Below are 12,511 nucleotides of genomic sequence, written 5' to 3'. Positions count from 1 at the left end.
GTGTGTGTGGCCTCCACGTGCCTGAATGCACTCCCTACAACGCCTGGGCATGCTCCTGATGAGACCACGGATGTCCTCCTGAGGGATCTCCTCCCAGACCTTGATTAGAGCATCAGTCAGCTCCTGGACAGTCTGTGGTGCGACGTGGCGTTGATGGATGGACCGAGACATGATGTCCCAGATGTGCTCTACTGGCTTTAAGTCTGGGGAACGGGCAGGCCAGTCCAGAACATCAATACCTTCATCATGCAGGAACTGCTGACACACTCTTGCCACATGTGGCCTGGCATTATCAGGCATCAGAAGGAACCCAGGGCCCACAGCACCAGCATATGGTCTTACAATAGGTCTGAGGATCTCATCCCGGTCCCCAATGCCAGTCAGGGAACCTCTGGCTCGCACATGGAGAGCTGTGCGGCCCTCCAATGAAATGCCTCCCCAGACCATCACTGACCCACCACCAAACCGGTCATGCTGGATGATGTTGCAGCAGCAGAACATTCTCCAGGGCGTCTCCAGACTCTGTCACGTCTGTCACATGTGCTCCGGGTGAACCTGCTCTCATCCGTGAAGAGCACAGGGCACCATTGGCCAATCTGCCAATCGCTGTGTTCTCGGGCAAATGCCAATCGTGCTGCACGGTGTTGGGCAGTAAGCACCGGCCCAACTTGTGGACGTCGGGCCCTCATACCACCCTCATGGAGTCGGTTTCTGACCGTTTGAGACCAACATGCACATTTGTGGCCCTCTGGAGGTCATTTTGTAGGGCTCGGGCAGTGCTTCTCCTGTTTCTCCGTGCACAAATGAGCAGATAGCGGTCCTGCTGCTGGGTTGTTGACCTCGGTCGGCCCCCCCAGGTCTCCTGGTGTACTGGCCTGTCTCCTGGTATCTCCACCATGCTCTGGACACTGCGCTGGGAGACACAGCAAACCTTCTTGCCACAGCACGAATGGACGTGCCATTTTGGATGAGCATCACTCCCTGAGCAACTTCTGTGGGTTGTAGATGCTCCTCATGATACCTCTAGTGGTGAGAACACTGGACAAATGCAAAAGTGTTCCAAAAATACGGTCCAAAGGATGAAGACAGGGAAATGGTCTGTGGTCACCACCTGCAAAACCATTCCTCTTTTGGAGTGATCTTGCTAATTGCCTCTCCTTTCCACCTGTTGTCTGTTTAATTTCCACAACACCAAGTGAAATTGATCCACAATAAGCGTGGCTTCCTAACTGGACAGTCTGATATACCAGAAATTTGACTGACTTGGAGTTACATTGTGTTTTTTGAGTGTGCCCTAAGTTTTTGTGAGCAGTGTGTATATATATATATATATATATATATATATATATATATATATATATATATATATATATATATATATATATATATATATATATATATATATATATATATATATATATATATATATATACATATGCGTGTGTGTGTTAGAGGACTATTTGTAATTAATTGTACATCAATGCTTATTTATTTGTACCATTTTTCTACCGTCTATGTTTCTGTTTTGAGAACATGAGGTTTCAACGTTGGAATGAAGTTACAACGTTTTGCCTGTAGGGGACGCTCGTGCAGTATTTCCCATAAGCCATCGCGTCTTGCAGTATAAAAAGCCGTGTGCCCTTCCTTCTTTCTCATTCTTTGGCTACAAGTAAAGAAGTAAGTCTCTTATGCTAAGCGGCAAGACGTCTTATTCTGTTGACGTTTAGTTTGCTTATTTATTGAAGTAATATGATTGCATCTATGCGTAGATATTTTTGTGTTTATTTGGCTTGAAGTGTATTTTATAATGTGAGTTTGCTTCTTGCAAACGCAGGCCCATCGCCACGTGTTGCTTGTTAGCAACTGCTAGCATCACCCAAGTCAACCTTTCCAGTCTTTTAGTTTTGATCAATACTGCAGGCTTTACCTCGTGTTTATGATGACATTTCATAGGGACATCTGAGTAACTATGATGATATGATTTCTGAAACGAGGTGCATTTGCAGGTCGTAATGTACTAATGCGTGTATTGCACCAACTCATGATCAATCTCTGCTTCTAGGCTAAACCATTACCTCTGGTGCTCGTGACTGAAACATGGCCCGCAGGTGAGCACCTTTTTGTTAACTTTTGTGTATTTGAAGTCAATGATGATTTTTATAAGAGTAGTGGACAGAAGAGATTTCTGACAGCTAAATCCACTGAGACCTGCTACTGTATATTGCACGCATTATACTTATTACTGAGCTAATCCACTGATGACTTCCAGGTGTCTGGAGCCCGCTGAGGAGCAGAACCTCATTCAGGTAAAACATGGTCTCTGCTCGAGCGAATCCTTGACTGACTTTTGCTGGTGTCAAGACGCACGACGCTGGTCAAATGTATTTGCTGCCGTGGATGAATATTATTTGCTACTCTTGACACAGTGGATGACGAGACTGACAACCACCATTGTCACAATCTGAGGCTCCTGTGCCATTTTACTTTAAGGAATTGTATTCAGTGCATTGGGTAACTTTATATTTTTTTCTTTTTAGTTTGCAGCGATTGGGTGAGAAGTTGATCGATGGATCATTTACACATTATGGGTAAGCAAGCTTCATTATTAGCGTGCTGTAAAATGTGCTGACAATGATGATTTGTTATCATTGGGAATCTCTCTGAAAATAAGTGAAAGAGGATTTTTATTCTGATCACAGCAGTGTTAAAAGCCATTTACTGTACTCTGCAGTATTTGTCTTCTAATTTTCCATTCCTTCTGCAGGTAATGCTGAGACGAAGGGGAGGTTGAGTCTACACCCCTGTAGCATCTGGCATGATTGTCCTGAGGTTAGTGTCATGAATTCTTTACTCTTTAAATTGATACAATGATGATCGCATAGTTCAACAGATTTTCAATGATGAATAAGTTGTCTTTCGCTCCTATCTGATGTATCGATTAGAACATCAGTTTATTTTGCTCTTATGAAAATGGAAACTAAACTCTTTTTCTTTTTTGCATTTTCCCCTCTAGAGCTGAAACCATGAACTGTAGATAAGGTGGGTTTCTGAGCCTTTTATATTTTCATTTAATAATACAATGATGATCGCATAGTTCAACAGATTTTCTATGAAGAATAAGTTGTCTTTCGCTCCTATCTGATGTGTTTACTTGAACTATAAGAACTGAGTGGTCCTGAATTATACTAATGCACAGTATCCCCAACAGGTTCAGACCATGGTCTCCGGTCATCAGATCCAAAGTTGGGACTGGTGTGTCCCCGATCGAAGCTTATACATGCGGTTGTGAATGAGGTAGATTAATTTCATTTTCTTTTTTTTAATGGCCTACAATGATGACCGCATAGTTCAGCAGACTTCTTGTGTGAAGACGATCTTTCGCTCCTATCTGATGTGTTTACTTGAACTATAAGAACTGAGTGGTCCTGAATTATACTAATGCACAGTATCTCCAACAGGTTCAGACCATGGTCTCGGGTCATCAGATCCAAAGTTGGGACTGGTGTTCCCCCCCCCCCCCCACCCTCCCCTTGGAGCTGAAACATGGAGTTGTGGATGAGGTAGGTTAACTTCATGTCTGTTTTGTTTAATGGCCTACAATGATGACCGCATAGTTCAGCAGACTTCTTGTGTGAAGACGATCTTTCGCTCCTATCTGATGTGCACACTTTAGCTACAAGGACTGAGTAGTTCTGAAATATGCTAATGCACAGTATCTCAACAGGTTCCTACCATGGCCTCCTGAGTCTTGTGTCTTGTCGTCTAAAGTTCGCACAGGTGAGTAACTCCATTTACATGTATCCCAGGTCAAATGGTTCAGATTACAAATGACCTTGTGATGATCCATTTGCTACTGACTTCACCATGAAGTAATTTAGCTCTAACTGACTTGGTCAAGAAGTTTCTCCTCTGGGTTTAGAGATACTAACTGTAATCTAAATACTCTTGTCCTTTTCAGGCGTGGGATGGTTCTAATGGCGCTTAAATGGTAAGTACTTTTCAGAGCCCCACCCTTTTTATTGGCGAGATGATGATTTTGAATCAGGTCGCTGATCTTGTTGAGGAAATTGTTCATTCTGATCTAAAAATCTAGATTTCTCGTAATAACTTGGCTTTTCCAACATATAAATTTTTTTTGTATTTGTTTTTTCCAGTGCAAATTCCCAACGCTCTTGAGGTAAGGCTCATTATACTAGTGGCTGCTTAAAGCGTGTTATGGAAAGTACCTTGGGTTCAGTGATGTCATTACAAATGTCTGACCTGAACACTTCTGTGGACATATTTAACTCACTGAGAAATCCGTTTGAAATGGGGAAGGAGGGGGTGTGGAGAATGTTTAAGTCTAAAAGCATACAATTTCTCATTACAGGAACGACTGCATGTTTTGCTGCTTCGTAATGGTACGTATCCTGGTTTGAAGTCCTAATGTGGTGGTTGACCAATGATGTAAAGATTCTGCCAAATGAAATCTCTTGATTATACACTTTACCGTTCCAAATTGTCTGAGGTCATGTTGCCTGTAAATGGTAAATAGACCATGGTTTGTTATCCAGCTTTGTAATATTTTTTTTTTCTCCCCTTTAAGGTATTCGGTGTGTGAGGAAGCCCTGTCCAGAAATGTTGGGATGCTACGTGAAAATGTATATCGATGTACCATAAATTAAATAAAGCTTGTTTATGGAAGACTTTCTGGTTTGCTTGTCAATGTGTTTTATATCAGTGATTGAGGAAGCCAAATGCTGACATTTAAAAAAAAATAAAAAATAAAAAAATAATGCCTGTCATAATTGCCCACGTCATATTTTATGTGGCTAACGATATTTTGCTAAACTGAGGATGAATATAAAGACTCAAACTATTAAAGTGAAAGTAATGAGCAGTGGGTATAAAAAATAAATCTGGATATGGGGTGAGGAAGGGGGCAGTCCAGTGCAGGGGGAAGTGACGTCATTGTTCTAGCATCCCATGCTCTCGCCGAACATGAATAACGTGGTGTTTCGGGTTGTTTGCTTGTGTCATATTTGCATGTCTTCGCTTCAAAGGTTATAAGGGGGGTTTGTTCAGTAGATAAAGCGCGTGAGTGATGGCCAGGGTGTACATGGAGCTACACCAGTAATGACCGGGACGGGAGGGAGATCCGCTGGACGTGTAGCATCGAGACCATCTGCTCTGATGATTGTGGTACTGTTGCTGCATTTGGTCTGCTCTCGGACTGTGGCGGTGGACTTCTTCAATTTTGGTAGCATATCAAATGTTTCCACCTACTATTTTAATTATATTTATTGCAATATATGGGAGGGGGAGTGTCAGGCAAATCAAGACGATGTTGCGTTGCAAGGTAAGGCTGTACGAAATACTATCGTAAATTTGTACTCGTACGTTTTTTTTTTTAGTATTAACCTTACAACCTTAATTTTAACCATTCCTATCACGTTGTTCATCTGTCGTGCCAACAACATCGCTAAAATAAATTGTAAAAAATATTTTCAACTGCTTAATTTTTTTCTTGTGACCCAGTGCCTACTAGAGACCTATGGGCAGGTTTCCCTCAGGACTACGTCAACCTACTACACCAGTGGTACTGTAGCTTGGGACAGTGCTGTGAATCTGGAGACTGCAGGATAACTAATAATATAACAGGTATCCTCTAACACATTTATTTCATTTGTTAGATTATCATTGTTAAAGTCACTATGTTAATGGTCTTAGATTGTAGAACATAACCCAGATGACTTTTCTGGATTTGTAAAGATTTTTTTTTTTTTATGCACAAGGTCTGTCGAGGGACCTTCAAACAAAGCTCCATGGACAGCATCTGGCCCAGTCAGTGGTTCTTAAAGCCATCCAAGGTTTTATCAAGAACCCAGACTCCAATAAGCCACTGACTCTTTCCTTCCACGGCTGGTCTGGTACTGGGAAGAACTTTGTGGCCCGAATGATTGCAGACAACCTTTATCGGGATGGGGTGAAGAGTGAGTGTGTCCAGTTGTTCATCGCCCCGTTCCACTTCCCTCATGCCAGACTCGTGGACACGTACAAGGTAGGTCACCGCGGGAACATATGCAGTCTGAGCCAGGAACTTGCTGCTCTTGCTGGCTGGCAGATATTTGGTTTAGATTTTGTAATTGGTTTAACATGGACTTGCATGTAATAAGACACTTAACTTTTCTATTTTCTTTTTTAAATACACTAGCTTTATTTGGTGATTATAAAAATGTATTAACCAATTTGTTTGCATAGCCCCAAGGTTATACTGGGGTTGGTTTTATTTCAACAAATATTTCAGTAATTGCTTAGATTTCATCAGTGTTACACAACTTTATTACACAAATGAATGTAGACTTAAAAGAAACTACCGTGGGATAACCTCCAAACTGATAAGATGTGGACTGCTGGCATCACATTTAAAAGTCAATAATTGGCTGATGTGTCCAAGTGTGCTGTATTTCTGATATTATTACTTTTTTAAATGCCAGTAGAGTGTAATTTCTCACCACTAGTTTCTTTATTATAGAACCAACTGCGAGAGGCAATAAGGGACATAGTCCTACGCTGCCCTCAGACTTTGTTCATCTTTGATGAAGCTGAGAAACTCCATCCTGGGCTGATCGATGCCATTAAACCATTTATGGATCACTATGACAATGTGGACGGTGTGAGCTACCGCAGAGCTATCTTCCTCTTTCTTAGGTTTGTCATTTAAAATTGTCATTGATTCAATTGCAGTGTATGTGTATGTGTGTGTCTGCCTTCTCTGTTACCAACTTTATACAATTTACTCTGTTGACATTTAATTGCATGTAGTTGATGTGCCCTTCAGCCTCTATATGAAAGCAAATAGAGAAAACATGGACGAAAGCATTGAGAAAGTAATTTATTCATGTTATTCATCATTTGATTATTTTACATATTGATGTCTTCTCAGTAACATAGGTGGAGCAGCAATAAATGACGTGGCACTGGACTTCTGGCATTCAGGACAGAACCGAGAGGACATTGGGATGGAGGACCTGGAGCACAGGTTACGAACTGAAACATTGGAGTCTGAAGGTAATGATCGAGTGATAACTTATTAGTACTATTTTTACTCTAACCACTACTACCAATTACCATGTTCTTTCTTCTGCAGGTGGCTTTGCACAGAGTGAGTTGATGTCTGGACATTTAATAGATTTTTTTGTGCCATTCCTTCCTTTGGAGTATCGCCACATCAAGCTTTGTGCCAGAGATGCCTATGCAGCTCGGGGCCTTGAAGCAGATGAAGCTACACTGGATGAAGTGGCTAAAGCCATGTTATATGTACCAAAGGAAGAGAGACTTTTTTCAGCACAGGGGTGCAAGTCTATACCCCAACGAATTAACTTTTTTCTACCATAGAGCGACAGTTGTATTAAGAAGAAATGGAGAGAGAACTGCCTAATGAGGAAAGTTTTTTCTCTTGAGCTGCTCAATATTAGGGGGGTCGCCGTGTCGTCACGTTGCCCAGGCACTGGTGGGCTAGGCAAATGTATTAAATAGATAATAATAGTTCTATGGTGGGTCAAAACATCGATCACAAACAAAATTGCTTCCGTGAAAAGATTGGCGTTGTAAAAGATCTGTAAAAGATCTTATATAAACAGCTCTTCAAGCTCAGAAAAAGTCAGCTGTTTACCCACCAGTCACCAAAAAATCTGGTGAAAATTGTGGAACTTAACAATAACAGCGATCCTCCCTATCCAGACAGTACCTCAGACACAAGTTGTGTCCAATGAGCAGTATGTCCAGTTAAAAAAGGCGGAGTAGGGCACAGAACGGCTTAGGAAAGCAAAGTCAGATTGTGTATCGCCCCATCACTTCTACTACTGATTTCCTTTTCTTTCTTTTTTTGTTTTTACAAAAAGAAATTTTATAAATTGGCATTTAAATGTATTTAAATCTCGTTTTGCACATACCGTACATGGCAAAAAAAAGTCTAATGGGCATTAACTAGAAAATGTAACGACCGAAAATGATGTTTAATTGTTACCATATTATTTATTTTATGATTTATACAGAATATTTGTGGCATGTCCCTGTGTTTGTTAGTATGAATTATGTGCAATGTAAATATTGTTTCTTTACAAACATTAAGGTTCCTGCTGGATTTTATTCCCCCACGATTTAAGCTTTTAATGCCACAGTTTAGTGATGATAAATTGTGGCGTTAAGTTCATTGATTATAACACGTTATTTATATTGCTATCGATAATATGTTTGGTCACCTCAGTTGTTTGGGTTCGAAAAAGAGTTAGCCTAACTTAAAGGTTGTCAAAGGTCAATAAAAAGAAATGTAACATTTTGGTCAATAAGTTCTTAAACCTGTGACTCAGAGAGACGAATACATTGATTAAAATGATTCCCATTCAAACTCCACACACGGCAGAGCCATAGCTTACCAAAAAGAGCCCTCTGTGGGCGGGCCCCTCGCCTGCTCTGATTGGCCCAAGCAGTGTCAGTCTCCAGATCTACCACGTGATTGGCTCAGATCTTTTGCGCTTCCGGATTTCGCTTCGGGGCCGTCAACCAATCAGAAGCAGACATCTGTTCTGAGCCGACAGGAGAGCAGCATCTTCACTCACTACTGTATTTACTGTAAGATAAACGCGCTCCCGTACAACATCCATTTAGGTGCAGAATTAGTAAAACGACTCGGTTTCACTGAGGGTATTTTTTCCCCTTTTCCTAGTGCTCTCCTTTTTCTCCAATGACGAGCCTGCCGCTGCTTTTGTTGGCCGCGTCGGCCGCATCTGTTCTGGCTGAGTCTAGTGTGTATATGCGAGAGCAATTTGATGATGGGGGTAAGTTATTTGCACCAAAATCATTTTGGTTATACGATACATCCTGTTCTATGCCTTATGGGTTTGCAGTGTCTGTCATTTATCCTGAAATTTGTGATGATTGGCTGCAACCTACAAATCGTTTCGGTCCATCGTTTACTACTACATCGAATGTGTTTTATTGCTTGTATTTATACAATTATTAATTCAAAATATGTGGACTTCACCTTTGCCTTATTTCTATATAGTTGATGCTGTCCTTTTGCAGCCCTGTCATGCAATATCTGTCTCCCCATCCCCCTACTCCCCTCTTCCCTTGTTTTATTTATTTCACCCTTAACGATATACCCACACCTAAAACATGCAGTCCTATTTCACATACTGTGTCCCCCTGTCACTGCATCTCTACCCAGTTCATCTGCACACAACTGCGTCTTCATGTGTGCCTTACGGTCATAACTGAACCTTTGTGCGCTGCAGACGCCTGGAACAGCCGCTGGGTGGAATCCAAGCACAAGACAGACTATGGGAAGTTTGTGTTGACTGCAGGAAAGTTTTATGGTGATGCAGAGAAAGACAAAGGTGAGCGACGTTATTCTCTTTGTCCTATAATATGTTTGTGTGAGCACCCAGTCATACAGAAGTTTTCAATTGTAGACAAAAGAAGCTTCGTCAGCACGAATGTGCTCAGTTTGGCAGAAGCAACCCAGTTGGAGGGTTTAATGTACAATAAACAACAGAAGGTTTTAGGACAAGTTTAAAGAGTAGCTTTGGGCGCTGGATTATAAATTGACCCCTCAACTGGATTGGTGTATATTCAGCCTGCAGCCTAACAAAGATCATTAGTGCCGACGAAGCTTCTTGGATGAAATCCAAAACAATCACAACTCTTAAGATGCAAAGTACAGGTGAGAGCCTAAGAACTTAAGTCTACCACCATTAAGTAAAATTACCATATGAGGTCAGATTTAATGCAAGAAACCCGCTTAATCGGTCAAATGAAACCATGTGATTACTGAAAGTAGTCGCCCTTGCAGATGTAAGTCATGTCATGGCGATCTTGGCCTATCAACACAATTGATTCAACATGGCCCGGTCCCCAAATGTGACGCCACAATTTGTTAAGAGATAATAGCCAAGAGACTGCCAACATTACCATGCGAACAATCCGGGGCCCCCATTGTTAAAATTAAGTAGTAATATAGATTATGTCAAGGAAAACCATTGAAAATGTGGTTTAGTGATGTGTATTTATATTGCTTTCTTTTCTCTCAATTCACAAATCTAGAATTATAGCAAATACACTATCAGTATTTTTCTTTTTTCTATCTTGAAGTCATCTTGGGGTCCCCAGTGCTCGTGTCTTGACCCCCTGGGAAGTCCCACTTTGGGATCCACTGATTTATCACATTCTTCTTTCACAGGTTTACAGACAAGTCAGGATGCCCGTTTTTTTGCAATGTCGTCACGTTTTGATGACTTCAGCAACAAGGGCCAGCCACTTGTCATTCAGTTCACTGTGAAACACGAGCAGAGCATCGACTGTGGTGGAGGTTATATTAAACTGTTCCCTTCTGACCTCAACCAAGAGGGTATGCATGGAGACTCCACTTACAACATCATGTTTGGTAAGGCACTGGAGATTTATGGGTAAAGTACTGCCAATCAGATTGTAATAATGGAATGTAATATGTGTGGTTTGTTCTGATACAAGGTAGACTTTTTTTTTTTTCAGGTCCTGATATTTGCGGCCCTGGAACAAAGAAAGTACATGTCATCTTCAACTACAAAGGGAAGAATCATCTTATAAACAAGGATATCAGATGTAAGGTAATGTACTAAAACCAATCTACTGTTTTGCATGTCTGAAGTTTAGCAGTGTTCACTAGGATGCAAAGCTTGAAGTGTTTCAGACACGTTTCAATCAAAAATGAGCCCAGTTATCTTGCAAAAGTTTCAAAAAGTTGAAAAGACTGTTCTTTCTCACTTTGCAACACCTGGCAGCACTAATGACCAGGCTTAAATCAGGCTAGGGTAGGTAGCATGAGGAGGAATCACCCACAGGGAGGCATTCTGGCCAATACAGTAATAAATGAATGAATTTACTAAAGCACTTTTCACCTGATAACACTAATGTGTTCCTTCTTCCAGGATGATGAGTACACCCACCTTTATACACTGATTGTGAATCCTGATAACACCTATGAGGTCAAAATTGACAATAAGAAAGTAGAGTCTGGCAGTCTTGAGGATGACTGGGACTTCCTGCCTCCTAAAAAGATCAAGGACCCTGAAGCTAAAAAGCCTGAGGACTGGGATGACAGGGAGAAGATTCCCGACCCCGATGATAAAAAACCCGAGGTTAGAAATACTTTTCTCAATGAGTTAGTGTACTTTATTAAAACAATGAAGCCACTTCATATTTATTTCAACTTTCAAGGAATGGGACAAACCAGAGAATATCCCTGATCCCGACGCCAAAAAGCCTGATGACTGGGATGATGAAATGGATGGAGAGTGGGAGCCCCCTATGGTCACCAACCCTGATTACAAAGTAAAGTCAATTGTATTTTTAAGATATCATTGATTGATGAAATGATGTGTTTCAGTTAACTATTTTTTTCTGGTTGCTGTGTAAAGGGTGAGTGGAAGCCCAAGGAGATAGACAATCCAGCATACAAGGGCAAATGGATTCACCCAGAGATTGACAACCCAGAGTATACAGCTGACTCTGAGATCTACAAATATGACAGCATTGGAGTGATTGGACTGGACTTGTGGCAGGTAAAATCACAAATTCTTTATATTTCCTCTCAAGCATTGGTGTTTTTTTATTTGATTATTAACACAATGAATGTGTGAGCTGTGCATGTTATGATGACAATCGTAACTTACTAAAAAATGTTTGGCAGGTTAAGTCTGGGACCATCTTTGACAACTTTCTAATTACCAATGACCCAAAACTGGCCGAGGAAGTGGGTAATGAGACATGGGACAAAACAAGGGTAAGTTAAATCACTGCTTTCACAGGCCCCGGGTTTGATTTCCAGGCTGGGAGGGAAATTTTGTGTGTGTAGTTTGCATGTTCGCTTTGCAACTGGGCACGTTTTTTTCTGAGGACTCCGGGTTCCTCCAGCAACCCAAAAACATGGCTCATCCTCCGAAAACAAAATCCTAACCAAGATACGGGGACAGTACATTTTACAAATAAAATCTTTGACCTTGTCTTTTGTTGGTTTGTTCTTAGGATGCAGAGAAGAAAATGAAGGAGAAACAGGAAGAAGAAGAGAGAAAGAATCGTGAGGATGAAGACAAGAAGAAGAGAGAGGAAGCAAAGGAGGCAGCGGATGAGGAAGAAGAGAAGGAGGAAGAAGAAGACGAGGAAGAAGAGGAAGAGGAAGAGCGGGAGGAGGATGAAGAAGAAGAGGAGGATGAGGAGGAAGGCACAGACTCTCCACTCAAGGACGAGTTATAAAATGTAGGAACTATTTCAGAGAGAACCTAACTGCCTGTGTCAAGGAGCCATTCTGCAGGTGGGACACTTGTAATGGACCTGCCTGATCCAGAGCGGGTGGGGTATTTTTAATTTGTTTACAGTGCCAGGGAATGGTAGAAAAAGGGAGGTTGTTTTGTCTTCAAGCTTCATTATTTGTATTATTATTAATTAATAAATAGGAATCAATTATTATTATTATGATCATCACTATTATTAT

The 12,511-nt window shown here is 41.2% G+C and overlaps 2 protein-coding genes and 1 long non-coding RNA gene across 4 annotated transcripts; all 3 read left to right on the top strand.

Annotated features, from left to right (window-relative positions):
• Positions 1 to 1,594: 1,594 nt before the first annotated feature.
• On the top strand, positions 1,595 to 3,026 carry LOC306977079. 2 transcript variants are annotated; one of them, XR_013793800.1, is made up of 5 exons: positions 1,595 to 1,669; positions 2,063 to 2,108; positions 2,270 to 2,306; positions 2,765 to 2,829; positions 3,014 to 3,026. It is a non-coding gene; the product is annotated as an uncharacterized lncRNA (long non-coding RNA). The 2 variants fall into 2 exon arrangements; XR_013793801.1 differs by lacking the exon at positions 1,595 to 1,669 and having other exon boundaries at positions 1,744 to 2,108.
• A 1,934-nt stretch (positions 3,027 to 4,960) lies between these two features.
• Positions 4,961 to 7,867, top strand: tor3a (torsin family 3, member A). The gene is made up of 6 exons (XM_079575167.1): positions 4,961 to 5,338; positions 5,518 to 5,640; positions 5,775 to 6,040; positions 6,515 to 6,690; positions 6,926 to 7,050; positions 7,130 to 7,867. Exons 1-6 carry the CDS (start codon positions 5,116 to 5,118, stop codon positions 7,375 to 7,377), a joined length of 1,161 nt encoding a protein of 386 aa, XP_079431293.1. The 5' UTR covers positions 4,961 to 5,115; the 3' UTR covers positions 7,378 to 7,867.
• A 653-nt stretch (positions 7,868 to 8,520) lies between these two features.
• calr (calreticulin) lies at positions 8,521 to 12,480 on the top strand. The gene is made up of 10 exons (XM_079574478.1): positions 8,521 to 8,613; positions 8,708 to 8,819; positions 9,279 to 9,380; positions 10,223 to 10,426; positions 10,534 to 10,628; positions 10,950 to 11,159; positions 11,239 to 11,352; positions 11,439 to 11,582; positions 11,711 to 11,803; positions 12,046 to 12,480. The coding sequence occupies exons 2-10, from the start codon at positions 8,726 to 8,728 to the stop codon at positions 12,271 to 12,273; spliced, it is 1,284 nt and encodes a 427-aa protein (XP_079430604.1). The 5' UTR covers positions 8,521 to 8,613; positions 8,708 to 8,725; the 3' UTR covers positions 12,274 to 12,480.
• The last annotated feature ends 31 nt before the right edge of the window (positions 12,481 to 12,511 follow it).

The sequence above is a fragment of the Gobius niger genome, assembly GCF_951799975.1.
Source record: "Gobius niger genome assembly, chromosome: 17".
NCBI lineage: Eukaryota > Metazoa > Chordata > Actinopteri > Gobiiformes > Gobiidae > Gobius > Gobius niger.
Note: the sequence above shows the minus strand (reverse complement) of the source record. Positions and strands in the feature narration are given on the sequence as shown.